The sequence below is a fragment of the Rhinolophus hipposideros genome (assembly GCF_964194185.1).
Source record: "Rhinolophus hipposideros genome assembly, chromosome: 11".
Classification (NCBI taxonomy): Eukaryota; Metazoa; Chordata; class Mammalia; order Chiroptera; family Rhinolophidae; genus Rhinolophus; species Rhinolophus hipposideros.
Window position 1 is genome coordinate 80,755,798 of NC_138057.1, and position 26,609 is coordinate 80,782,406.

Below are 26,609 nucleotides of genomic sequence, written 5' to 3' on the forward strand. Positions count from 1 at the left end.
AGTCAGACCTGGCTTTGGGCAGGGTCAAGTTCTTTACTGCCCAGTGTCCCAGGGGGGCTTTATTCCCAGGAGACACTCATGCCTGACCTTTAAACCCCGAGTGGGGGCGCCTCCCCTGGGGTCCTTGAGCTCCCGAACCTGCCTTTAGAGTCGTGAGAGCGGTGGGTGAGGGCAGCAGGCCACGCTGTTCTCCAGGAGCTGGAAGGAGGCACAGAGGCGCCGCTGCGGGGAAGCCTGTGCTCAGACGGCAGTGGGCATCTTGGAGGGGGTGCCCTGCTCGCTGCAGAGACCCCCCCTGACCGAGACAGCAGGAGGGCCTGTTCCCTGGGGGCGCTGGGGACCCAGGGGAGAACAGCTGCACATGTGGCTGTGGAGATTATGTCTTGCTGGCCCAGTTGTCACCTCCACCCCACTCCTTAAGCTAGGACCTCTTCTGTGAAAGGGGGCAGTGCCCACCTCTGGTGTGTGGGGGCCCCACCATGCCGACAGACCTCGCTCCCCCCACAGCAGTGAGGATCCGAGGGCGCTACGTCGTGGCTGGGAATGCGAGCATCTCCCCCAGCACCGCCTACCCCTCCCTCCTGGAGGACAGCCGCATTGAGTACAGAGTGACCCTCACCGAGGACCGGCTGCCCCACCTGGAGGAGATCCGCATCCCGGGACCCACCCAGGAAGACATGGAGATCCAGGTGACCAGGAGGGCCTCCTCCTGGGGCTTGTTGACCCATCCGTTCACTCCCTCACCCGCTCATTTACCCAGTGGGCATTTGGGGGGATCCCAAGGGACTTGTGCTCGGGCCCATGGAGTCCCTGGAGTTGTGAGAGAAGGTGGGAGGGACAGACCCCAGGAACGGGGTCTGACACGAGCTAATGCTGCCAGGCCAAGGTGGGAAGTGTCTCGAGGGAACACTGTTCACAGGAGGGGTGATTGGGGTTGAAGGAACGGGACCCCCAGGCGAGGAGGCTGGAGGGCAGGCAGACCTCAAGGGGCCTTGCTAACTATGTAGGGGTTCGGGCTTCCTTCTGGAGGCCCCGGGGGGCTGCTGGGTGGCTCTGTGCCAGTGGAGGTGGGCTCGGGTCTGTGTCAGGCCTGGCTGAACGAGGGTGTGAGGAGCGAGACCCTGGGAGAGGCAGGTTGGGCTGGCACCCAGATTAGAGAGCCACTATGGGGGCGTCCATCCAGAAGAAGTGAAAGCCCAGGAGCTAGAAGCAGGGTGGCCTGGGGCTCAGACAGACGGGTGTTCGAATCCTGGCTCTGCGGGAACTTGGGCTAGAGACTAAACCTTTCTGAGCCTCAGCTTCCCATCTACAAAATGGAACTGGGCACACTTATCATGGTAAAGTTGTGAAGATTTGTCTTTTTATACAATGTACGTTAAGCATGTGGCAGAATGTCTGGTGCCCCATATGTGCACCACGAAAGGTTGCTGCTGCTACAAAGTGCATGCTGGGGACACCCCATCCTAATGGTGGGGTAAGTGAGACACCCCGAAGTCTGGGGACAAAGGGAGAGGCACTGTGAGGGCCAGAACTGGAATCTGAACGTTCCCTCCTCAGCTTTGCTGTCCTTGGACAAGCATGCTGGGTCACCCACCTTCTCCTCCTGACTCTGCCACTGATGGATGTGTGTGTCACCCTCTGTAGAAAGGGGATTGCATCACAGTCCTGCCTCCTCGGGTCCTGGGCAGGTTGATGCCCCCTTCCCATCAACCCCTTGGGCCTCATCCTCTGCTGCAGAAGCGGAGGTGCTCTGGTCTCGCCCCCAGACCCTTGTCTGCTGGACACCCTGTTCCCCGCCCCTGGGAGCTCCTTCCTGACCTGCTCCAGCCCTGCTCCACCTACAGCCCATAATACTCTGTGCAGATCCTGTCCTCCCCCCCACCCCAGCTACTTGAGGGTTCTCTGTCACTACCCCACCCCACCAAACTGTGAGCTCCTGGAGGCTGGGGTTGTGTCCTGTCCCCAGAACCTGGTCTGCGGTCAGCAACAGGCATTATGTGCTGAGCAAAAGAATATAGAGATAGAGAAGTGAAAAGTCTGAGGCTTTTGGGCAAGGTGGCGGTGACAGTGACCCTCAGGGACCCCACGGGACAAGGCTCCCTGTCTGCCGTGTGTCTCGTGCAGGTTTATAGGCGTTACGGTGAGGAGTATGGCGCCCTCACCCGCCCAGATATCACCTTCACCTACTTCCGGCCTAAGCAGCGGCAGGCCTGGGCGTGGGCCGCCGTTCGGGGGTCCTGCTCGGTGAGCTGTGGGGCAGGTGAGGCCCGGGGCAGGGCTCCCCTGAAGCCTGGTTTGCCCCCTGCATGGAGTGGCCTAGCCTCCCTCTTCCCTCCCAGGGCTGCGCTGGGTGACCTACCATTGTCAGGACCAGGCCAGGAACGAGTGGGTGGAGGCTGCCCGGTGCAGAGAGAGCCCGCAGCCGGCAGCCTGGCCAGAGCCCTGTGCCCCCGAGCCCTGCCCCCCATAGTGAGTACTGTCTGCGGCTCCCGGGCAGGGCTGGGGGCAGCCCTGGTCACGGGCCCTCGCAGCACGGGCTGGGCGAGGCAGCCTCTGGGTGTTCTCATTTGGTCCCGGAGACTGCTCTGTAAGGTGGGACCTGTCAGTGTCTCCATTTTATAGGTGAGGATACTGAAACTCAGGCAGACGCGGTGACAGTGACCCACACCCACTGCGCCTCATGTGTGGGCAGCATGTGCCCTCTCTGAGTCAGGTCACTGCAGCAGATGCTCGCTGTCCCTGGGAGGGTTGTGGGGGAGACTGGGGAGGGGGTAACGACGGAAAGCACCTGGCTTTCGCCGGCCCCTGGCAGGTGCAGTTGGGAGGAGCATGCGTTAGGGACCAGGCTGTCCCTGGTGGGTGCAGGGCTGGGGCAGCCACCCGCCAGCACTTTTATACAGGTATCCTCAGGCTCAGGTGCAGCTTGGGGACACCTGGAGGGCTAGGCTGGCTGCATAGTGTCCAATACCTGAAGGGACATGGGGCCCAGCCAAGACCAGGGAAGTGAGTCAGCTGGACAGATGTGCCTGCCTCCCACCCCGTCCCCGGAGCCAACTTGGGGGCCTGGCCAAGGGCCCGACGCCTCTTCCTCCTCCTCAGCTGGGCAGCCGGAGACTTCGGCCCATGCAGCGCCTCCTGTGGGGGTGGCCTGCGGGAGCGGACGGTGCGCTGTGTGGAGGCCCAGGGCCGCCTGCTGCGGACGGTGCCCCCAGCCCGGTGTAGCGCGCTGGCCCAGCAGCCAGCCGAGGTGGACACCTGCAGCTCCCAGCCCTGCGCCCCCAGGTGAGCACGGAGGGTGGGGCAGGGCCCACGTAAGGCCAGATCCAGGCAGAGACTCCCTGGCAGGGCTTGTCCCGGCACTGAGCCTGCCCCTCCTGCGTGACCCTTTCCTCTGAGGCTTCACCATCCTGGGTGGGCCAGAGTTATGAGAGCCTACCTCGGAATTTCCTACTATCCAGGAGACCCTGGGCCGGCCATTTCCCTCTCTGAACTTCCGAGTCCCTGCTCATGAGGGGTTGTGAGGACCAAGAAAAGGCACAAATGTAAATCACTAAATGTCACTGCGTCATGACGACCATCACTTCCATGGTGCCTCTTGTTCCCTCAGTGTCCAGGCTGACAGTGGCTTATCATTCTGATTAGCTACTGACTGGCTGTGTGATGGGGGCAAGTCCCTCCCTCTGTGGGACCCAGTTTTGTTACCTGCCCAGTGGGGAGGGCATTGGCCTAGGTCACTGGTGACCCACGTGTGACTCTGGTCTCCTTCCCCCTCTCGTCCATGGCAGACGTAGCGATCACCACTTTTCCCACTGAGGGCTAATCCTGCCTCAGAATCCTTCTCAACACAGCACTCCGGGCAGCCACCCCCTCTCAGGGTTGCCACATACACAAAATGCTTTGCTGTCCGTGACGTGGGTGACCCAATTGCATCTGGCAGCTGCTGGGTTGCGTGGAGCCATATCGTTATCTGGCTGGAGTCCTTCCTTCGCCTCTGGAAGGCAGGAAGGTTGGGCTTGTGTCACTGAACCCTGAAGCCGAGCGCAGTGCTGGCAGGGGAAGGCCCCGGCCTTGCTTCTTTGTGGGGCCCCTTTGGGATCTTGGATATGGGGGAGCAGTTTCACTGCCTCCACATGCCAGAAGCTAGACCGCGCTTAGAGCCTGGTGGCAGAGGCAGGGCAGGGCCTGATGGCTGTCCTGTGCCATCCTCAGGTGGGAGGTTTCAGGCGCATGCTCATCGGCTTGTGGAGCAGACGTGGCTGCACGGAATGTGATGTGTGTGCAGGGGGCTGATGGTCTGGAGGCACCAGTGACCACTGGGCTCTGCTCCACAGACAAGACGCCACCTGCCCTCGAGCCCTGTGTGGAGACGGCCTGTCCTCCGGGCTGGGGCCACGTGAGTGTCCTGGGCACAAGGATGGCTCGGCTGTTGGGTCCTTACCGGCTTGGAGAATGGGAAGCGCTGGTTACCACTGGCTTCCTAGGCAGAGTGAGAAGACTGTCATATGGGGCTGCTGTCTGCGGGACCCTGGTCCAAGGAAACACTTAGAACAGAGCTCAGGGCCTTCTGAGAAGCCCCCTCCCATTGGTGAGCCAGGCTGAGAGGACCCAGACCGTGTTAGAATGCTGCCAGCTCTGCTGTGCAGAGAGGCTGCTGGATGGTGGTGCTTTTAGACAAAGGCGCCGGCCAACTGAGTGTGCCTGTCAATCGGCTCCTGAGCCCCAGCTCTCGGTCCCACCCCACAGTGACCACTCATATTGATGCAGCGGCCAAGTTGGGGTGAAAGCATCCACTGGGGGCCCGGAAGCAAGTCATGCTGGAGAAGCAGCAGGAGGGGCAGCCCCTGGGGTGCTGGTGACCACTGTGTCTCCCCAAGAGTTTGGGAGGGCTGGGGGTGGGAGCCCAGACCCACCAGCCGGTTGCTTGCCCCCTGCAGCTGGACCCCCAGCCTCCACAGGAGGAGACTGCCTCCCCGACGAGCAGTGCCGGGCTGGGGGCTCGAGCTGCACACGTGTGGACTCCCCTGGCGGGGCCGTGCTCCGTGTCCTGCGGGCGAGGTGAGGCCTCCTGAGGACCCGCGCTCGTTAGCTAAGTCTTCTCTGCCTGCATGTTACCTAATTCTAAAAAGCAATTGGGGTGGCCTACAGAAAAGCCAAACTATACCAGAACATGACATAATAGACAAGGAGATTGGGACAACGTGCAGACAGCCATGTAATGTGTTCAATGATTGGCTGAAAGATAGGAGAAGATCATAAAACCCAGCGATACTGGCACAAGAGTCTGTTTCTTAAGGTCCAGAAGAGCTATGAGAGATGGGATCCAAACTTTTTTCTGAGTTCCTGCCAGAGAAACAAAATTGATTTTGAGGTACACAGTGTTCTTTAAAACCCTGACCACTTGCTCAGGAAAACTTCAGTATGTTTAGACTTGAGACCAGAGATGTCTTCTGAGGATACTCCTCAAGGAGAGGTGTGAGGGAACTGGCCCTAAAGACATCCTTATGAGACACAGTACAAGATGCACGTACAGCAATTCTTATAATGCCTCTCAGACAATAGCAGCTACCAGTTGTTGAGCACCTAGTATGTGTCAGGCACTTTGTACTTCCCTTTAAAAATCTTTATACATATCCCTGCAAGTTAGGTACCAGTATATGAAAAAACCCTAAGGCTCAGAGAGGTTAAGTCACTTGTCCAAGGTCACACAGCTGGTAAGTGGCAAAGCCAAGACTCAAACCCATGGGGGCCTTATCTGCTAGAGCACTTCAGGCAATGGGCACCTGTGGTGCTGGCTGAGCCCTCCTCTTGGGGCTCGGGGTCCCTTCTTCCTTCCCGCAGGCCTGATGGAGCTGCGTTTCATGTGTGTGGACTCTGCCCTCAGGACACCTGTCCAGGAAGAGCTCTGTGACCCGGCAAGCAAGCCTGAGAATCGGCGGGAGGTCTGCCAGCCTGCCCTGTGTCCAGCTTGGTGAGTTGGGTGGGAGACTGCACAGGGGCAGCAGCCTGGGTCCCCCAGGGAGGAAGGAGTCTCGTCCTGGGGTGTGGCCTCCTTCAGAGCCCTGGCCTTTCCTTCCTGCAGGTGGGAGACCCGAGCCCTGGCACCATGCCCGGTGACCTGCGGAGGGGGGCAGGTGCCGCTGGCTGTGCGCTGCGTGAGGTTGGACCACGGACGCTCCATCCCGCTGCCTCACGCCAAGTGCTGGCCTGTGCCCCGGCCCGGCCCCTTTGAGGCCTGCAGCCCGGAGCCCTGCCCTGCCAGGTGGGCCCCTCCCCGAGGAGGCAGGCAATCCTGGGCCTGCATCTCGGGGGATATGGCATGGCACCATCACCTCCCAGCAGCCTCCTGAGCCTTGGGGTCCTAGCCTGCACGGGCGCCCTGAAGGCCGTGGGGGGGTTGATGGGACCGCTTGGAAAGCGCATGGCACCAGATCCGGGATGCAGGTGCACAGGGTTGATGGTCCGTTTTCTCATCACCTGCTCTTTACTGAGCTCTTGCTCTGACCAGGCGCTGTTCTGGCACCAGGGGACACAGCAGTGGGTAAGACAGACGTGCATCCTTGCCCTCCTGGAGCAGACACTGGGGACGAGGGGCAGATAGCCGTTAAGACAGACGGGAGACGTGTGGTCCAGTAACGGGGGGGGCTGGGATTCCTATTAGAGACAGACATCTTGCAGGACCCCTCGGGCGCCTGCCCCGTCACCAGTGCCTTTTGGAAACATCTGGTTTTTTGCCCTCGTCTTTCCCGTCTGTAAAATGGTTTCTTCTGAATGTCCTCTGTTCACTGTGCCAAGCCTCTCCTTGGAGACATCAGGGTGACCCCCAGAGAGAGCACCTCTTCAGGCCCTTCCTGGTGTGGGGAAATGTGGGGAACCCCTGGCTCCTCTGAGTCCCCCCGCCCCGATTCTGGTTTGCCCCAGGTGGCGGTACAAGCTGGCAGCCTGCAGTGTGAGCTGTGGAGGAGGGGTTGTGCGCAGGATCCTGTATTGTGCCCGGGCCCTCGGGGAGGACAAGGATGAAGAGATCCTGCCAGATGCCCAGTGCCAGGGGCTGCCTCGCCCGGAGCAGCAGGAGGCCTGCAGCCCGGAGCCCTGCCCGCCCAGGTCAGCAGCCTTAGGATGTCAGCAGGGGGCCTGAGCTCCTGGTGTGTGCAGATGCCAGGCTAGGTGCCATGGGGACTAAAGGACGGCTCCGTGGCATAGGAGACAGCCCTTAGGAAAGGGGACTACCTGGCAGGTTGTGCAAGGTGGCAGAGGTGGCATTCCAGCAAAGTGCAGACAGAACTATCGGTTCTAATGGGGGGTGGGTGTGGGGAGGGCCGGGGGGGCTTCCCAGCGGAGGAGGTGTGGAGCTGACCCCAGCTGGGACGCAGCCCCGCTGACACAGGGCAGAATCGTGCTCCAGCCAGTGGGGTGCAGAGACGGGGTTGGAGCCCTGTGGGGAAGGGCAAATATTCACCCACCTGTCCACAGTCCTTCCAGGGTTTCTTCTTTGTACTTTCGCATTTTTGATAATGGAATGCTTTTCCAAACCATACAGAAACGTCCAGAAAAAGAAGGTAACAGTCACCCATGTCCCACCACCAGATTTAACAGATGTTACCATATTGCCATGTTTCCTTCATATCTGTCTCTCATTTTTAAAGAAATACAGCATTACAGATAAGGTTTCATTTAAATGTAAATCCTTTAACTCGTCTGTGATTTATTTGGTGTACGTTGCAAAGTAAAGAGCCAACTTTATTTTTCCAAATCACTGACCAGCAGTGGTTGTTGGATTTCCCCCAAATGGCTCCTAAATCACATCCTAAATTCTCGTGTATGTTGGAAAATACGTGGAGGCCTTCTACCAGGTTCTGTTGGGGCCCCCTACTCCGTTTCAAATTGTTTTAAATTGGCAGCCGTATGACCCATTTACCATCCATACCAAAGTGTCTCTTAAATTCGTCACTTATGCTAAAGTCCCCATTTACTTTCCATATCACATTTGAGGTGAACTGGGATTTTTATGGGAATTTCACACACGTGAACTCTGGCTTCCTCTCTGATGTCACTGTAGCCACTCTGGCCTTTCTGATTTTTGGAACATTCCAGGGGTGCCCCTGACTCAGGGCTATCCCTTTGGCTCAATACACTGCAACAAGAGGTGTGTGGGGGGTCCTCCCTGAGCACTGGGCAGAATGGCACATGCGCCCCACCCGTGACTCTTGGCTCTGCCACCCACGAACATTTACTTCTCTGTTCATTGTCTCCCTCTTCCTTCTAGAGCACTGGTTTCTCAACCAGGGCCGATTCTGCCTCCTAGGGGACATGTGGCAATCACTGGAGACATTTTAATTGTCACGCCTGGGGAGGGGGGATGCAACTGGCATCTAGTGGGTGGCGGCCAGGGGTGCTGCTGAGCACCCTCCACTGCACAGATGGGCCCCCCGACAAAGAGCCGTGGGCCCCAAATGTCAGTGGTGTGAGGTGGAGGAGCACATAGGCTCTGGTGTGGGTCACCACTGTTTCCCCAGCATCTAGAACAGCACTAGGCACGTTTGAGAAGTGGCATCACAGGGCCGGCCCTGAGGGCAGTGTAGTGTCACGGCTCCAGTGCAGGCTGCCCGGGTTCAATCCCAGCTATGAACAGTGTTGGCCGTTACCGTTTGTTGGATGCGTACAGAAAGACACGGGCAGGACCGACGTGTGGAGATGTTTGCTCCTAAGCTGGGGCATCGTCCCCCACCCGTTACTTGGACCAGCAAACCGTTCTGTGGGTGTCAGTTGTGTGATGACGGGGATGAAAAGAGGGCACTTGGTGAAGGGAAAAGAGGTGTCTTTCCTGCATAGTTTTCCAGTGCCAGTGGCCCTGTGACCAGACAGGAGGGGTTCAGGGCTGCATTTCCGGATCTCAGTGGCCCTGGAACCGCTCCTGGCCGACCATCCAAGGCGCCCAGTGGGGGTGGTGCCATCTCTGGGGAGGTCCAGCCTCTCTCTGGAGTCTTTTATTCCTGTAGGTGGAAAGTCATGTCCCTTGGCCCATGCTCAGCCAGCTGTGGCTTTGGAACCGCCACACGCTCGTTGGCGTGTGTGCAGCTGGACCAAGGCCAGGACACAGAGGTGGACGGGGCAGCCTGTGCAGCTCTGGTGCGCCCGCGGGCCAGCGTCCCCTGTGTTGTTGCCGACTGCAACTATGGGTGGCACGTCAGCACCTGGACGCAGGTAAGCGCTGTAGCTGGGGGTTCGTCAGCTGAGGGCCCTCACACATGGGGACCCTGGGGAGCTTTGCTTCTCAAAAAGGCGGGGGAGAGCCGGGTCTGCTGGGAAGGGGGCAGTCTGGGCCCCTAGAGACGGAAGACAGCAAGGCCGAGAGATGTGGGGCAGCTGGGCCGTAAGAGGCCCTGAGATCTGGGGACACTGGAAGGTGAAGGGCAGATAACTCATTCCCACAGTGGTAAGCAAGTGCCATCCTGTGCCCAGCACCTTGCAAAGCACCAGGAAGACAATGGTGAATGGGCTGGGTCCCCACTCACAGTGCAGAGAAGAGGCAAGGCAGACCGTCACCACCCGCCTCGATCAGAAAGACCGCTGGCATTGTGGCCAGCGGAGATGGAGCTTGGACGAGGGCTGTGCAGGGCAAGAGGGCAGGGCGGGAGGGCAGGGCGGACGCCAGGCTGCAGTGACTGACAGTGCAGAATGAGGAGGCCATGCTGCCTGATTCCCACTCGGGTTTGGAGAGGCCTCGAGGCCTCTCGGGTGACAGTGAGAGATCTGAGCGTGAGTCCCTGCGCTTCTCCCTACGTGACCTGTGCCAGGTAACTTCTCTGAGCCTCAGCCTCCTCATCTACAGAGTGGAGACACGTGCCTGCCTCCAGTGACGTGCAAAGATTATATCAGGTCACGCTGGGCCTGTGGTCCCCTCTGTCCTTGTCACCCTCTGGCAGGGCCAGCCCAACTCCTTTCTCTCTTTCCTGGCAGTGCTCCGTCTCCTGTGGGGATGGCACCCAGCGTCGGCGTGTTACCTGCCTTGGGCCCCAGGCCCAGGGGCCTGTGCCAGCTGACTTCTGCCAGCACATGCCCAAGCCATCGACGGTGCAGGGCTGCTGGGCCGGGCGCTGTGCAGGGCAGGGGCCACTCAGCCTGACGTCCCATGAGGAAACCACTGCTCCAGACCAGACCACACCTGCCACCGCTGGTGCTTCCCCCGAGTGGCCCCAGCCCCGGGCCCGTCTCCTGCCCCCAGCTGCTGCGCCTCAGGAGCTCCTGTCCAGGCCCCAGGGAAGCCTGGCAGAGTCCAGTTAAGTTCCTTCCTCCTTTCTGTCTGAGCAGCTGCCTGGCTGCAGGAGGGGTGGCAGAGGCACCTCCACCTGGGAGAGCTCGGACGAATTCCCTGTGGGGATCTCCTGGGGGTTGTCCTGTGGCCACAGCACCTGAGACACTGGGGTGTGTGCAGCTGGGCCGAAGGGATGGGCTTGGGAGGCCGGGTGCAAAGCCGGTCCTCTCGCTCACTGGCCAAGGGCAAGCTTACTTTTATCATCAAGGGAAAGTAACCGGAAGGTTTCACAGTCAGACCCAGGCCTCAGTCAGACCCAGTACCCAAAGCTGGGCACCACTGTACACACTGCCTCCCTCTTGCTGGAGTATCCGGAAGTGGCTCTATGCCCTGGGTGGTGATGTCCCTCCCCTGACCTGAGGAGGCTCCTCCCCTCATCCCACCCTCCTTCCCCAGCCTGGAAACCCCCAGCCCTCCCCTGCTGGGAATGCCCCACCCAGAAGCTCCGCTCACCTGTGCTCCTGCTCCCCGTCCAGGTGCCTGTGGCCGGCAGCACCTTGAACCAACAGGAGCCATTGACTTGCGAGGCTCAGGGCAGGCTGACTGTGCAGTGGCTATCGGGCGGCCCCTGGGTGAGGTGGTGACCCTCCAAGTCCTCGAGAGTTCCCTCAACTGCAGCGCTGGTACGTGCAGGACCACGTGAGCCCCTGCTGCCAGTGACGGGCCTGCAAGTGCCCCTGAGCATGATGCCAGCATGCCCATTCCTGCCCTGGCAATTTGCTCCAGGTGCACCTCCCCTTGTAATCGTCACAGCCATCTCATGACCGGACTGTGACTGTCCCCATTTTACAGATGAGAAAACTGATTCTAAGATAGATTAAGGAATGTTTCCAGGTATCTAGAGCCACATAGCCAGTAAGCGGGAGGGTAGGGAACCAGACAAACTCAGTTCAGTCTACCCCAGGGCCACTGCTGCCGACCTGGGTCGGGGGTGCTGGGCCCTCACTGCACTCCCCCTTCCTAGGGGAGATGTTGCTGCTTTGGGGCAGGCTCATGTGGAGGAAGATGTGCAGAAAGCTGTCCGGCATGACTTTCAGTTCCAAAGCCAACACGCTGGTGGTGAGGCAGCGGCGTGAGCGGTCCGGAGCTGGAGGCGGAGTGCTGCTGCGGTATTCCAGCTGGCCTGCCCCCAGAACCTTCCACCGAGGTATGCCGAGGCACGGGAGCCTCCCCCGTCTCTCCAGAGGCCGGCTGGGTGGGCACTGCTGCCAACAGGGCCAATCCCGATGGCGCGGTGGGCAAGGCAGCCAGAGCTGAGCTGACAGACAGACAGACAGAAGTAGTGCCTTCTTGGATGCCCCACAGAGGCCAGTGCCTTTCACCACGTGCAGTCAGCATGAGGCCCCAGATGCCTGCTGCGTCCTGTCCTTTCTGGGGAAGTGGGGAGTCTGGCCACATCTGCACCCCATCCCTCAGGACACCACAGTGACACCCCTGGGTCTTTCAAGATCGTTTAGGGTCCTTCTGTGAGCTGCTGTCCGCCAGCCCTGTTCCCGTGCACTGGCCTCTTGGCTCATCCCTGCAGAGCTGGTGTGTGCATGCATGTTTGCACACGTGTACATGTGCAGGCACACCCCATGCAGAGGATGGCATCCCAGGGGCCCTGCTTTGCCCACGGCCCCACTGTGTCCCTGGGTAGACCTGTAGGGAGCTTCAGGGAGCTTGCCCTCTCCCAACAGCCCAAACTGGCTGAAGGTGGCTCCTCCCCGCCCCTCCTCCCCACGGCAGGCCTCAGCGGAGAAGGGGGACACTAGAAGTGGTGCTTCTTCCTCCACAGAGCTTCGGCCCCCACCTCCCGTCCCTCACACGGAGCTGTGCTGATGCCCTGCATCACAGGCACCTCGTGGTCCAGGGGCTGGCTGCCTGCCTGCCTCCCCACACGTAGGTGCCTGCCTCAGGGAAGCCCAGGAGGTGCAGGCAGGAAGGGCCCCAGCAGGCTCCCAGTAACACTGGCGGCCTTGGTTGGAGCCCATCCTTGTGTCAGGCTCAGGGTTAAGCACTGCTGCGTGTGTGACTTGACTGAGTCCTCCTGAAAACTGCCCTGCCCAGTGTGTGCTACTGTCACCTTCACTTTACAGAGGAGGGAACTGAAATGCAGAGCATTTAAAGCCTTTGCGTAGGGTCACAGCTGGGCCGTGGTAGAGGTGGGGTTCAGTGGGGGCTTCTTCCTGGAAGCCCCGATCTTGGCCAGTGCCATACTGCTCCCCAGCTGTGAGCTGCCCTGGCCTCTGGCAGTAGGAGCCTTTCAGGCACTGCTGTGTCCCTGAGGTGGTCCGTACCCAGCCCAGCCACCTGCCGCTCTCTTTGCAGAATGTGACATGCAGCTCTTTGGACCCCGGGGTGAAATAAAAAACCCATCAGTGAGTCCAGATGGGAGGAGCGTGGGCGGCTGCCGTATCTTCATCAACGTGGCTCCGCAGGCACGGATCGCCCTCCACGCCCTGGCCACCCACATGGGCACCGGCACTGAGGGAACTGGTGCCAGCTACATATTGGTGAGGCTACCACGATGGCGACAGGAATGGGCTAACTTTTGCTGTGATTCTGGACAACTGCCCCTGGGGACGGGGACCAGCGGTGCTGGGTTAGAGGACCTGGAGATTACTTCAGACCAAAACCCTCAACATTATTAGTGAAAGAATGGGAGAAAAGAGCTTCCTGCCCTTATTCACCAACAAATGTTATTGTGCTCCCTACAAGAGTGAAATAGAAAAAAACCTTTTCTGATGTGGACAGCCAGTTAACCTGGGACTGAAGCATAATTTTAGAGCCTCTATAACTTTGCCAGAAGAGGGGGCCAATCTCTTTCCCCATAAGGTTTCCAGAGTTCTGGGACAATTGTTTTCTGCAAGGTACCAGCTCCTCCGCTAGAGGCAGCCTGGCTTCTGGAATGGGAGAAACCTGGGCTCATATCCAAGCTCTGACATCCAGGCTGTGTGTCCTTGGGGAAGTGGTGCAACTTCTCTGAGCCTCAATTTCATGGGTAGGATAAGTGTCTTTCTGATAGGGCTGTTGTGTGAGGAGTAAATATGAGCCTGAGTGTATGATACCTTGTATATTAAGGGTTCCATGAATACTAGCTAATTATCATTTATGGGTGGTGGTCCTTCGGGGCTGTCCCTTTCTTCCCAGATTCGAGACATCCAGAGCCTGAGGACGACGACATTCCGAAGGCAGCAGGCACTCTACTGGGAGTCAGAGGGCAGCCAGGCTGAGATAGAATTTAGCCAGGGCTTCCTGGAAACACACGGCAGCCTGCGCGGCCAGTACTGGACACTGCAGTCTAGAGCTCAGGAGCCCAGCAGGGCCCTGCCCTAGCTTCCTCTCCAAGCACATCCCTCAGTTGACCCACGCGTGCAGTGGGGTGCACTGCACGCATGGGTCCAATCTTAGAAGGCAAAGGAAGGAACTTGACATTTATGGGTACCTGTTAGGTGCTTGGTCAGCCCTGGGCGGCTTTCCAATTTGAATTCCCTCCAATTTTAAGAATCACTTTTAGCGCCTCTTCCGACGGGCACAGCGCTGGGGGGGCGGGGTACTCTCCGGAAAGGCAGCCCCCAGCACCTCCGGTACCAATAAACAGAGCGTGCGGTCTGACCAGCGTTTTCTTCCGATAACCGGGCAGAATCTGGCTTGAAAACCCGTCCCACGGCGGGCACGGCGGGGATTCCCGGGCCGCGGTCGAGCTCCAGAGCCGTCCCTGAGCCGACCGAGCCTCTCGCCACTCCCAGTGTCTTCCTACCCAGGGCAGAGCGGCGATGGAGTGTGGGGTCCCAGTGGACGCCGATCCCGGCGTGCCGGTTAATTCTCTGCCAAGTCCCGCCTCTGCGCGAGTCCCATTGGGATGATTTGTGCACCTGGGAGTCCTGGCCTGCAGAACCCGCCCCCAGGCTACTGAACGGGAGGCTTGGTGCGCCTCGCCACGGCCCCAGAGCCCCCCATGCTGATAAGCACGGGCCCCCGGGCGCACCTCTCCGGGCCCCCGAGCCTGGCCTCTAGGCTAACAAGCGCGAGACCCGCCGGCACACCTCGCCACGGCCCCGCCCCCTATGCTAATGAGCTCCCGCCTCTCCCACAAGGCAGCGCGCCGGCCGTCGCGGCCGCTCGGAGTCCTTTGTGAGGGCGGTGGGCGGCGCCAGGCGAGCAGCACCATGAGCAGCTCGGGCGGCGCGGCGGCGGCGTCCGTGAGCTCCGCGCCGCCCGCGCAGGAGGAGGGCATGACGTGGTGGTACCGCTGGCTGTGTCGCCTGTCGGGGGTGCTGGGGGCCTTCTGTGAGTACCCGGCCCGGGAGAGGGGCCGCCTCGCCGCCCGCCGCGCATGCGCGCCCCGCCCCGCCCCGCCCGCGCCCCCGCGGAGAAGGGCCGGTCGCGCGGGGGGCTGCGAGGCACCCGCCGGGGAGGAGGAGTGGCGCGGGCAGCGTGGTGGGCGCCCTGGCGGTTGCCATGGTTGCCGGCCGGCGGCCTGCGCTCCCGACTTTGCAGGCTGCGCTGGCGGCGCCGGAGGCTTTCCGGGGGGAACCTGAGCGGGCTCGCCGCGGCTCGGGCACTGCCCTCGGCGCCCCTCGGAGCGCGGGGACGGCGCCGGCGCTGCCTGCGAGCGCTGGCTCGGGGGCGGGGAGGCAGCCCCGCTGGGGCCGGGGCCGGGGCCGGGGCCGGGGGCTGCGCGCTCGCCTTCGGGCGGAGGTGGTTTCCGAGTGGGTGCGTGCGGGTCTGGCCAGACTTGCCGCGGGCCAGCCGGTGCCCGGGGACAGCGGTGCCCGGGGACAGCGGTGCCCGGGGACAGCGGTGCCGCGGGCCAGCCGGTGCCCGGGGACAGCGGTGCCCGGGGACGGTGCCCGGGGACAGCGGTGCCCGGGGACAGCGGTGCCCGGGACAGCGGTGCCCGGGGACAGCGGTGCCCGGGACAGCGGTGCCCGGGGACGACGGTGCCCGGGGACGGTGCCCGGGGACAGCGGTGCCCGGGGACAGCGGTGCCCGGGACAGCGGTGCCCGGGGACAGCGGTGCCCGGGGACAGCGGTGCCCGGGACAGCGGTGCCCGGGGACAGCGGTGCCCGGGACAGCGGTGCCCGGGGACAGCGGTGCCCGGGGACGGTGCCCGGGGACAGCGGTGCCCGGGACAGCGGTGCCCGGGGACAGCGGTGCCCGGGACAGCGGTGCCCGGGGACGACGGTGCCCGGGGACGGTGCCCGGGGACAGCGGTGCCCGGGGACGACGGTGCCCGGGGACGGTGCCCGGGGACAGCGGTGCCCGGGGACAGCGGTGCCCGGGGACAGCGGTGCCCGGGGACGGTGCCCGGGGACAGCGGTGCCCAGGCGAGGCCCGGCCGGTGAAGGCGGGAGGCGCCGCTCCTCCGCGGCCCCACTGCCCCCTTGGACGGCAGTGCGGTTCCTTTGCTCCGCCGCAGCCAGTCTTCATTTCCTTGCCTTCGCCCCCTCGACCCCATCCTGAACATGCGTCCTGACCTCAGGTTTCCGGGGAAGTCAGGCTCTCTTAGCACAAGCCCCTTCCTCGCTCCCCAAGAACATAAATAGGAAGGCACATCTGCTACAGAAGTCAGATAAAGATCACATGGCAGGTCTTCATAAACGCAACTGTGAGTGTATTTGAATGATCCGCTCTCTTCCCGCTGCCCTCAGCGCTGTGAGTGGTGACACGGGGAGGGGCACAGCCCGAGGTCTTAGAGAGGGAACTTCCAGGTAGTCCCACAGGATTTGAACAGTGCTCACCGGGCACAGAGGCCTGGCTGGGGCCAGGCAGGGCACACCCTGACCAGATCTGCCAGGAGGAACACGTTTTTGGGGTCTCCTTATGGTCCCACAGTCCTCCCAGGGGGGTGGAGGTAGGAAGTTCAGGAGTGCAGAGTTAGGACTGTGCCACTCTGTCAGGGCTTGCCCTTATCCAGAGGTGACAGTGGGACGGCCCTTCCCCAAATCACAAAAAGGCCCCTGTCACTGCTGTTGAGAGCAGGCATGCTTTTGACTTTGTAGGAGAGCCTGGGGGGCTTGAGGTTTAGATCCGATCCTCTTGGTTAGCTGCTTCCCTGGCAGATCAGACCGGTGGGTGCTGTGGGGAGTAAGTGACGGGTCAGTGGGGGAGAAGGGAAAGGTTCCGACTCGCCTGTGGGCCCTCACCCTCCCTCCATCTCGGAGTTAGATGGGATGGGTTCACCAGGCATCCCATCCAATTCTGTGCTTCTCAGTGGGGTACCTGGGCCATCCCGGGAGTTCTTGGTGTTGGGGCTACAGTGAAGCTTCAGGAGAAACCTGTGGCATCGCCCTGAAATGTCCGTCTCACCTGCAGGTTTGGTGGGGGGCAGTGATTGTTATATGGACACCAAATACAATTGCCTTCTGAACAACACAGGTTTGAACTGCACAGGTCCATTTATATGCAGATGTTTTTCAATAAATGGACAGTTGGTCCTCTTGTATCCCTGGGTTTCCGCATCCGCGGATTCAACCAACCATGGATGGAAAACAGTATTTTAGATCCCTGGTTGAAAATCCTTGCAAGTGAGGGCCAACTGTGTGCATTTGTTCAACGCCATTTGTTCTGTATAAAGGACTTCAGCATGTGCGATTTTGGTATCCACGGGGTCCTGGAACCAATCCCACACGGATACGGAAAGACCACTATAAAGTTTTTGGGGAGTCAAAAGTTATACTCGGATTTTCGATTGCGTGGGGGTCGGCTTGCTAAGCCCTGCGCTGTTTGAGGGTCAACTGTAGTACGTTGCAGGTGGAATGCAAATCACGCAGGTGTTTCAGAGATGAAACCGGAGTTCACGTAAGGGTTGTGCTTCTGGTTGGGGGTGAGGTCACTCTCTGCAGTGGGGGACCTCAGAGAAGCCGTTACTCTGGGCGCTGACAACCCTCTGGAGGCAGTCGCTCGGGAAGAGGGGATTGCACAGGACACCACGCTCACTTAGCCTGAGTGTTGGGAACTCTTAAGTGGACGTCCTCCAGCCTTGATTGTTAAGGGACTGCTGGCTGGGTTGCCACCTGGTCCTCCCCTGAGGTTGGCTATTGGTAGGACAGTGCAGGTAGGGTCGGAGCTGGAGGCGAAATGCTGACAGCAGCAGGAAGTGTGGCTGCTGGCAGGTGACAGAGGCACAGCTTCCAGGCAGAAGCAGTATTGTCTCCTGGGCACTTAGCGTCTGTGGCCCTGGGGAACCTTGATGCCTGAATGTGTCTGTGACCTGCCCAGGACAAGTACAACCTTTTTAGTGGCAGAAGGACGTCTGTCGTAGGAGGCCTTGGGGGCAGGAGACCTTGTCGTAGGAGACGAGGGCGTCCCATTGCACTTTGTGCGCACTTCACCTGGGTCCCTCCCCCGTCTGCTGTCTGCATAGGGTTACACGGGAAAATAGCAGGAGACTTCCAGGCCATGCCAGGGATCAGATACACTGGACTGCTGCAAGTTTAATGAGCTGGTGGCTACCTGCTGCCTCAGCGGCCCTGCTTCCTGCCCTGCCCCCAGCGGTGGCCTGGGCTTGCTCCCTGGACCTGCATTCTTGGTGAATCTGGGCTGTGGGTAGAGGAGGGAGGCGAGTGTGGCAGACTCTGCCCCAGTGGTGCAGTCTGAGGGGCGGGCAGCCACTTTCTGGGGTAGAAGAGGAGTGCCTGAGTGCAGGAGAGGAAACAGCTCTAAAAGGTGAAGAGATGTTACCCAACCAAGGTTGCTCAGCTGCTGTGTAAGTCACAGCTGGAATTGTGATCCAGGTCTACCTGGTCCTAACTTCTGGAGAGAGGCAGTCCCAAATCCAAGCCACGTTTTCCAAGTTAGAGGACTTCTTACGTGGCCAGTCCTGGGAAAGGGACGCCTGCCCTGGCCGGAGCCCTTGAGAGACGTGTCTCTTTCTTTGGAACCACCTTGCAAGGTGGGTATTGGCACAACTAGGATTCTGAAGGTGGGCTCCTCCAAGCCCCAGAACACAGAGGGGCTCACCAAGCTCTGAGAGCCAGCCAGCTCAGAGCCAGCTGCAGCCGGGCATTGGGGGCCTGGGGCAAGTGGCCTCACCTGTGACGTGGAGCAGTTACGGGCCTCACTTGTCTCAGATGGCAAAGGGGAGACTTCTAGGTGCTGTGAGAAGGACCAAGCACTGGGTGTCGGAAGGGCTTCTTGTGATTTCACAAACCATCTCCCCAGGCGGCCTTCCCAGCAGGCTCTGTGCCGTCCTCTCTGCTAATCCCTGCCCGTGTCTCTTGCTTTCAAGCTTGCGCCGTGTCTGGCCTCTTCAACTGCGTCAGCATCCATCCTCTGAACATTGCGGCTGGCGTGTGGATGATGTGAGTAGCCCCACGCCTTTCCTGCCTGCTGGGCTTTGGGGCATGTGGATTCTGGCCGCTGTGCAGACCTTCACCTCCTTATAACTGCCCTGTTCTGTTCAGGTTCCCTAATCCTCATTAGGGTCAGTCCCCACCCTGCCTTTGCTGGTGTAGGGCTGAGGTCACTCATTTCCGGAGGGTCTACTGAGTCAGACTCTGCAGACACCAAGTCCACCCCCAGCGGCCTCGCCTCTGGGAGCTCCCAGGGCCACCTGGACCAGCCGAGGACTGAGTTGGAAGGGTGGTTTCTGACGGGGTTGGAGTCGGGTGCTGGGTCAGGAGGTCCAGCTCAGAGGAGGGTGTGCAGTGCCGGCCACGGACAGGGCAGGTTAGAGTTGGCACAGGATCAGGTGGTTAGAACAGCGCAGGTGAGTTCCCTGCCCGCCTCCTGCCCGGGTAGTTTGATCCTGTTGGAAGGGAAGGGAGCCGCTGTGGCTGCATCTGACCCCCCAGGCATGTGAGAAGTGGGTGTGCAGCAAGCATGGTCCATGCCCACATGGGGCTTGGGCTGGGGGCGCAGAGATGGACACACGTGCTCCGACCCTCAGAGGGCTCAGGCCAGTAGCGAGGCCTGGGCACTTCCAGGGGTCGGGGGGCACAGACCTGTGCTGCCAGAGGCAGTAGGGACGGGACCGACGGGCGAGAGGCACTGGACTCTTAGATGAGAAAGGGTTGGCCACGCACTGCGGAGGGTCAGCTTGGGAGGCCTGGCCCATGTGGGGGAGGCTCGGGGTTGGGGGCCGTGTTAGTGGTGCAGAGTTCCTGCTCTGGGAGGTGTGGTGGGCTATTGGGGTACCCTGAGCCTGCATTTCTGTCAAATGAGGGTAACGAGGGAACGTTTCCCCAGGCCTGAGGGCGATGGAAGGGCCGGTGTCTGTGAGCCAGCCACAGAGAACACAAGAACGAGCAGACGTCCTCGGTGCCCCGTGGCTTAGCTGTTCCGAGCCTGGACGTGGGGGGCTGCACAAAAGGGCTCACGGAGTTCCCCCCCTAAGTGTGGGCTTCTCGAGTGTTGGGTTATGTTAGTGCACAGACTGACCTGCGCCCAGCTTTCCTGGGGGATGCGTCGCTGCTGGGGACAACTTTCCCAGCTGGCAGCGATGCTGTGACAGCCCTGCTGTCCCACACGGAGGGACAACTGTGTCCCTCCGTGTGTGCTGACAGCAGCGCTGTGACACAGGGGTTTCTCTCCTCCTTCAGAGACCAGCAGGATGAGGGCAAGACGCCGATTCTCCCCTCAGGAGCCAGGAGCGCCAGTTCCATTAGGGAGCCATGCAGGGGGGCAGCGGGGAGTGGTGACATGTCTCCCAGAGGCTCCGAGAGGGAGGGCCGGGAGGCGTGGAGGGGCATGGGTGGCGTCGCCCCACTTGTCAGCGGCACTATCCTCTCCCCTGCCCAGCACGAACGCCTTCATCCTGTTGCTCTGCGAGGCGCCCTTCTGCTGCCAGTTCATCGAATTTGCGAACACGGTGGCGGCGAAGGTGGACAGGCTGCGCTCCTGGCAGAAGGCTGTCTTCTACTGCGGGTGAGGGGCTGCGGGTGGGGCCGGGACAGGGCCTGTGGCCTCGGGGGCCCAGACTTGGTTCCCAAGCCCAGCATGCTAGGTGACCTGAAGGGCAGGGGACGCACTGGCTGGGGTGGTTGGTGGAGGTGTCGCCTGGGACTCCTTGGTGCTGTGCCGACGGGACGGGCCCCACAGCTCAGTCGTGCGCTGTTCAGACGTGGGGCACACGCGCCTTGCAGCACTGTGTACAGTGAGGAGCAACGAGACGCGCCTGGGCTCCTGGCCCAGCCGTCGGGAGTTGTTGAACACGTTCTGGTACGTTCGTGGGACGAGTGTCTGCACAGCCTTTCCAGAGTGTGGTCAATCTAGGCTTCCTGACAGGAAGGGAAGAGCAAGCTGCAGAACAGAAAGTATTACCTTCCAAGTACGCCTATCTCTTATATTCCTGTTTCCAACAACACATTCAATATGAGTCATGAGATTGAACTAATTCTAGGATGTGTTTCATACACAGAAGCTTCTAGAACAGTGCCTGGTGCTGAGGAGGCCCTCAACAGCTCCGGTAGCAGCAGCAATAGTTGCTATTATGCATATTATCTTTAGAAGTAAACATGGGGGGTCTTATTTCAAAGGTTTCTCCCCTTCCTGGGGGCCCAGCCATTTGGACAGAACACAAGACGAGTGTCCTGTCCTAGAGCCCTTTCCCCCAATTCTAAACCATGGGGACACACACACACCATCCTGTCCTTTCCCTTGATCTTTACGTTTTTAAATGTAATTTTTAAATACTAACTGCAGTTAGTATTCATTACAAATAATTTGGAAAATAGAAAACTGTTACCCAAAGCACCATTACTTGTAAATATTTGGTATGTGTCCTTTCTCTGTGTCTTCAGGCATTAAAAAAAAATCTGTTTCTGACATGGTTATAGCCATTATAAGTAAGTTTGTATGCTGCTTTTTTTTTCATAGAGCATCATGATACAAACGTTTTCAGTATTACCACAAAGACTTCGTAAGGTTGTTTCTAATGATAGGGATATTTATTTAACTGGATATAGGATGCTTTTCTGAATTTGTACATGGTGGTCTCAGGCAAGCTGTGACGAACATCTGTGCTAAAACTTGCTGTTTATGATGATGTCCTTAGGATATACCGTATTTTGCCGTGTATAATGTGCACCCACGTTTTTGACCCAAACTTTCAGGGGGAAAAAAAAATCTTTCATTTTAATGTTTTAATTCAAATTTTTATCCGTTTACATTTAGGTACTTGTTTTTTGTATTATAAAGGAATTTTAGCATCTGTTTTTTAATACGGCACAAGAAATTTTTTGTAATAAATAATGACAAAACATAAGAACATACACAAGGTACAAGACATTTTATGTACCGGTAACAAATTTACGATATTTACGCCTCATAGAAGGCCAAGAACTCTTTGTTGTTGCAAGTTTGTCGTAATTTCAACAAAACTATAGTATTCCAGGGTATTGTTTTGCATACAGATATCTTTATTGATTTCTAGAGTTATACTTATAATTCATAAGCATAAATAAAAGAATTTAAAAACATTTACATAGATACGGAATTAGTACTACCCACGTGTAATGCACATCCTTATTTTTGCCTCACAAATTTGAGCAAAAAAGAACGCTTAATACACAGCAAAATACGTGATGTCTAGGTGTGGAATTATTAAGTCAAAGATTACGATCGTTTAAAAGATTTCAGTGCTTCACTAAATTACTTTCCCAGGAGGTTATCTGATTTCTTCCCATCCTCCCTTCCAGTGCTGTGTACCATTTTCACATTTGTGTCTGTTACCTAAGAGGTGAAATATTTTCCCATGTTTTCTACTGATTGCATTTTCTTTTTTGAAAATGGTCTAGTTTACTTTTTATCTATTGGCATCTTAATGTTTCACTTAGTAAGTTCTGTGTGTTTCTGTATTAAAGATTTCTTAATCCTGTGTTACATTTCCTGAAAGTATTTTTCCAGCCTGTTGTTTGCCTTTCTGTTTTAACAGATTTTTTTTTACCCCCTGTGGTCTTTCTTTTCCTTTGTAATTTCTATTATTCTTTCATCACTTAAAAATTTTATAACTACAGTTGACCCTTGAACAACATGGGGGTTTAGGGCACTGACCCCCATGCAGTCAAAAGCCTGTGTATAACTTTTGACTCCCTGAAAACTTAACTACTACTGGCCTACTCGGTGACCGGAAGAAAGCCTTACTGGTGACATAAACAGTCAATTAATACATATTTTGTACGTTACATGCATTATATACTGTATTCTTACAAAAAAGTAAGCCAGAGAAAAGAAACTGTTATTAGAAACCATAAGGAAGAAAATGAAATGTAAATACATTCATAGTGCTGTACGTATTTCTTGAAAAAAATCCACGTGTAAGTAGACCTGTGCAGTTCAAACCTGTGTTGTTCAAGGGTCAACTGTACAGTAAAACCTCATGATCACATGTCCAGCCAGAATGGAAATTCTGGTAGCATTTAGTTGGTCAGGCCCCATTCTCCTCCCCATCCAGCCGTCGGCTGGCTGCAGGCGACTGTCTTCTCTGTACAGGGCGGGGTGTGTGGCAGGGAAAGGCCAGTGGGGACGTATGTCGGGCGTATGGGCGGCCTCATCCAGGAAGTGGCAGGACAAGAGTGCTGGTCCTCAGGTCACCGGTATTTGCTGGCGTTTTCCTGGCCGAGTTAACTTCAATCGCTGCCACCGGCCTGGAAATCCCAGGATCAAGGGTCAGCCCGTCGTCACTGCAGCCAGAGTGCACACCTGCCGCCAGGTGGCGCCATGCTGTAGTGGGGACGCGCACAGCCAGTCACTCCTGCTCCTGCCAGGAACTTTGCCCTGAGACCCAGCGTCCGATGCAGTTTAATCTTTGGGATCTTTCTTGTTGAGATTTGGCTGGTTTTCTGTGCTAACAAGAGCTAACATTTATGTCGTGCTTTTGCTGTTCCAGGCTTTGTGTTGAGCAGTTCACAAGCCTTTCCTCGTTCAATCTCAAAACCTCAGGTTTGATCCCCATTCCATACAGAGACTGAGCCTCAGAGAAGTGAACTCACTTGCCCACAGTCACCAAGCTCGTAAGGGCCTGAACCGACACTAGATTTTCTGGTCTGCCTGTTTTACGAACAGTGAGGAGGTTGGACCGTTTCAGTGCTGTTTAATCCTTTTTGGATCCCAGACCTTTTCAAAAATCTGATGAAAACTTGGGGTCCTCTCCCCAGGAAAATGCACAGAATTTGGCAGACAAGTTCATGGGTGTTTGAGGATTTCCTGAAGCCTGGCTGTGAATCTGCCCCAGCTGATTTCTGGGGATCCTTCCTGTACCTGGCTGTCTGGGAAGGGGGCTGGGCTGAGTCCAGGAAGCCTGGAAGTGGCATGGTGGCCACAGGGTGGGCGTGCCCCCTTGACCTCTGCTTCTCCTCCAGGATGGCCGTCGTTCCCATCATCATCAGCCTGACGCTGACCACACTGCTGGGCAACGCCATTGCCTTTGCCACTGGAGTGCTGTACGGACTCTCTGCTCTGGGCAAAAAGTACGTCTGCCGGGCCCAGCCCCGGGGAGGGGTCTTTACTTCCTGCCTCCTGAGTCTCAGTGAGGAAGGTCTTCCTCAGTGAGGAAGGTCTGAGTGTGGCCCTTGTTATCCAGTTGTGGAAACTGAGGCACAGAGGTTGTCAGTGACTCCTCAGTCTCTTTAACGTGTTCAGCTCTAGGGAATGAGAGCAGGAGAATTCATGAACCTTCCTGGGGGCCCAGTCGTGCCTTGCCACAGCCCAGGGCGGGGGTGGCAGACTTGGCTCGTGAGAGCCTCTCCCTACCTGGTGCCCGCACCTGACATTGCAGTCACTTGCTCCCGTCTCTCTCGGAGCCTGGACTGAGGCTCTGACTCTTTCCCAACCCAGCATCCCAGGCAGCCTGTGCCCCTCTTAGAGGTGACAAGACATGTCTTTGCCAGCGTAGCAATAGGGCCTGTGTGGAAACCAGCAGCCCCAGAGGCCCTCCCTGCAGGTCATGCTTGGGCCACTGGCCAGGAACCAGGGAGCAGCTGGGGGGCTGTGTGCCGGGTCTGTCCCTGGCGTGACGCCGCCTGCTCTCTCTGCAGAGGCGATGCCATCTCCTACGCCAGGATCCAACAGCAAAAGCAGCAGGCGGATGAGGAGAAGCTGGCGGAGACCCTGGAGGGGGAGCTGTGACGCGGGTCCGGTGACGCGCCCCAGACCCTCGCCCCTCTGCTTCTGCGTGAGCCTGGCCAGCAGGGACGGGGCTGGAGACATTGCCCCTGAGGAACAGCCTGGGGAGGAGCCTGTGCCTGGCCCCCATCAGCTTCTCTCCACCTCGCCCCAGACCTGCAGTCCTCCTGTCTGCCCCTCTCTCCAGATTGGCATCTCCTGGCCTGGGCGGGTGCTGAGGTGCAGGGGCGAGGGCTCTGAAGGCCTTGGCATCAGCAAGTGCATGGGCAGAACGAGCCTCGGCGGTGACCCGGGCCGCGGGACTTGAGGTGGAGTTGAGCCGGCAGCAGCTCTGCTCGCAGCTCGCCTGGCCCCACAGCCGCCTGGCTTGGCCGTAAGCAGGTCTCGGGTGGATTTCCAGACTTCCACAGCTGGCAGAATCGTCGGGGCTTGCTGAAAGCCTGGGAGGAGCTTCCCCTGGAGACATCGGTCCTGTCTCTAGGTGGGACATCGGCTCTCCAGGCAGGAGAGCCTCCTGTAGGCTGAGCCACCTGGGCCTGCCTCTGTCCTCCTGTCATCAGGACAGTGTCCTGAGGGCTGTCTGCTGCTACCTATGGCCCCCCCAGCCACTCTGTCCTCCATGGGAGCCCGTAGTGCTCCCAAGATGCTCCTTGAGTACCTGGAACAGCAGCCTTGGCAGCAGTCAGACAGCTGAGTGGGGACTGCTCCCTCCACCAGTTCCCTGGAACCTGGGACAATCCATTTCAGAATACTTCCTACAGGCCTGGCCCGGGCCCCCAGGTTCTTCCCATTCCTCCCTCTGCACAGGCCCTGGTGCTAAGGAAGTGGGGAGAGCAGGCTCTCCCCTGCCAGTGGGGCCACAGCCCACCTCTGTGGTCCTGCCCCGTGAGCAGTGGCCCCAAGCCGTGTACGTGGGGGCTGAGCTTGACCACGTCAGTATTCCTGCGGGCCTGCCCTCAGGGAACTTCCTGCCTTTTAAGAGCTGAGCAGGGACTGCCCAGTGTGTCAGGCTGTCAGAGAGCAAGGGCTGGGGGGATGGGGCATGGAGTGTGGCGAGCTGGTGCCCTCCTGGGAGCATGCCTCCTGGGACATGTGCCCTTATTGCCCCCAAGGCTCCCTCCATGCCTGTCCCTTGCTTCTGCCCCATGGCCTCAGCCCACTGGCTGCTCTGATTGTCATTGGGCATGTCTGATGGGGCCTGGTGAGCCTGGCAGCACTGGGCTGGTGTGGTAAAAGCTCCATGTGGGCCGTGCTCCTGCTCTTCCTCCGCCCAGGCCCTCTGGCTGGGCCTGTTCCCAGCTCCCAGAGCTCAGGGTCCCGTCTCACTATGCTGAAGCCCGGCCCAGAGCTGTGCCTGGGTCTTGGCTCCCCAGAGGGACCTTTCATCCCCACTTGAGGCTGGGAGCAGCAGGTACTGACCAGGGACATGTCAATGGGCTTCCCATCTACAGAGTCCCCACAGCAGCTTTCCGGGGAGCCTGACCAGGCTGAGCCCCAGGGTGGCAGGGACATCACACTGTGGCTGGCATGGTGGGACACGTGCCTTCAGGGGTCCTGTGGGGCCACCTTCCTCAGGCCATGCTGGGTTCAAAGGGCTGTGGGCTCGAGGCTTCTCCAGGCTGGTGGGGTGTGTGCGTGTGCGTGCCTGTCTTCTCCCACGTGTGCCGTGAATAAAGACCTGTCTACCTCCCAGGAGGACTGAGGGCTCTACCACCCCCCTGACCTGTTTTTACCCAGGAAGGGGGACTGCCCGGCCCTCCGGCCCCTGCCACGGGGCGTCACCGATGGGGGTGCTCTTGCTGCAGGAGGAGGGGTTGGCTGTGTGTATCAAGGAAGGTTGTGGCTCTCCCAGTGAGGAAACTGGGTGGGAGCTGGGCGGGCTGCAGAGGCGGACACAGAGGTGGGCGGGCCCTCCAACCCCTCTGTCACAGGCCAGAGTGGGCAGGTCACTTGCCCAAGGTTCCCCGTGAGTCTAGCAGCAGTGGTCCTGGAGCCGGTAATCCTGACTCCAGTGGGCGTCCCGCCTGGAAAGGAACATGTCTAGATGGCTGAGGAGGCCAGGCCACAGGGCCACCAGGGCCACTCCTGCCTCCGTGTGTATGGACTCTGTCTTCTAAGCATCCTCGTTTACTCTCGGTGTTGAGCTTCACCTGTGAGCAATAAAGCCTGGCGGCAGTTTGTATGCTCGCCCACACGAGCTGCCTGGGACCTCCTCTCTGGTACCCTAAATAAGTGGAAGGGACGCCC

At 58.7% G+C, this 26,609-nt stretch overlaps 2 protein-coding genes across 9 annotated transcripts in view; both read left to right on the forward strand.

Annotated features, from left to right (window-relative positions):
* The window catches only part of ADAMTS13 (ADAM metallopeptidase with thrombospondin type 1 motif 13), a 31,344-nt gene extending 17,436 nt beyond the window's left edge, over positions 1-13,908 (forward strand). For 3 of the 6 annotated variants that reach the window (XM_081067416.1, XM_081067415.1, XM_081067418.1), the window contains exons 20-34: positions 508-689; positions 2,125-2,260; positions 2,340-2,469; positions 3,100-3,282; positions 4,210-4,393; positions 4,935-5,055; positions 5,839-5,968; positions 6,080-6,259; positions 6,919-7,101; positions 8,997-9,201; positions 9,958-10,276; positions 10,789-10,935; positions 11,277-11,459; positions 12,623-12,807; positions 13,445-13,908. In XM_081067416.1, the coding sequence (XP_080923542.1) occupies positions 508-689; positions 2,125-2,260; positions 2,340-2,469; positions 3,100-3,282; positions 4,210-4,393; positions 4,935-5,055; positions 5,839-5,968; positions 6,080-6,259; positions 6,919-7,101; positions 8,997-9,201; positions 9,958-10,276; positions 10,789-10,935; positions 11,277-11,459; positions 12,623-12,807; positions 13,445-13,630 (2,654 nt within the window). In that variant the 3' untranslated portion in view covers positions 13,631-13,908. Of the gene's footprint in view, positions 1-507; positions 690-2,124; positions 2,261-2,339; positions 2,470-3,099; positions 3,283-4,209; positions 4,394-4,934; positions 5,056-5,838; positions 5,969-6,079; positions 6,260-6,918; positions 7,102-8,996; positions 9,202-9,957; positions 10,277-10,788; positions 10,936-11,276; positions 11,460-12,622; positions 12,808-13,444 lie in introns of those variants that run through there. The other 3 variants (XM_081067419.1, XM_081067417.1, XR_013994523.1) reach the window with 3 other exon arrangements.
* Positions 13,909-14,411: 503 nt separating this feature from the next.
* Positions 14,412-26,556, forward strand: CACFD1 (calcium channel flower domain containing 1). Of its 3 annotated transcripts, none has more exons than XR_013994422.1 (5): positions 14,412-14,584; positions 18,529-18,601; positions 20,040-20,165; positions 20,384-20,568; positions 20,659-20,776. XR_013994422.1 is itself a non-coding variant. In XM_081066226.1 (5 exons), exons 1-5 carry the CDS (start codon positions 14,464-14,466, stop codon positions 24,363-24,365), a joined length of 519 nt encoding a protein of 172 aa, XP_080922352.1. In that variant the 5' UTR covers positions 14,424-14,463; the 3' UTR covers positions 24,366-26,556. The 3 variants fall into 3 exon arrangements, 2 of the variants coding, with proteins under 2 accessions (XP_080922353.1, XP_080922352.1); XM_081066226.1 differs by lacking the exons at positions 20,384-20,568; positions 20,659-20,776 and adding exons at positions 23,600-23,707; positions 24,275-26,556 and having other exon boundaries at positions 14,424-14,584; XM_081066227.1 differs by having other exon boundaries at positions 20,384-22,455.
* Positions 26,557-26,609: the final 53 nt, after the last annotated feature.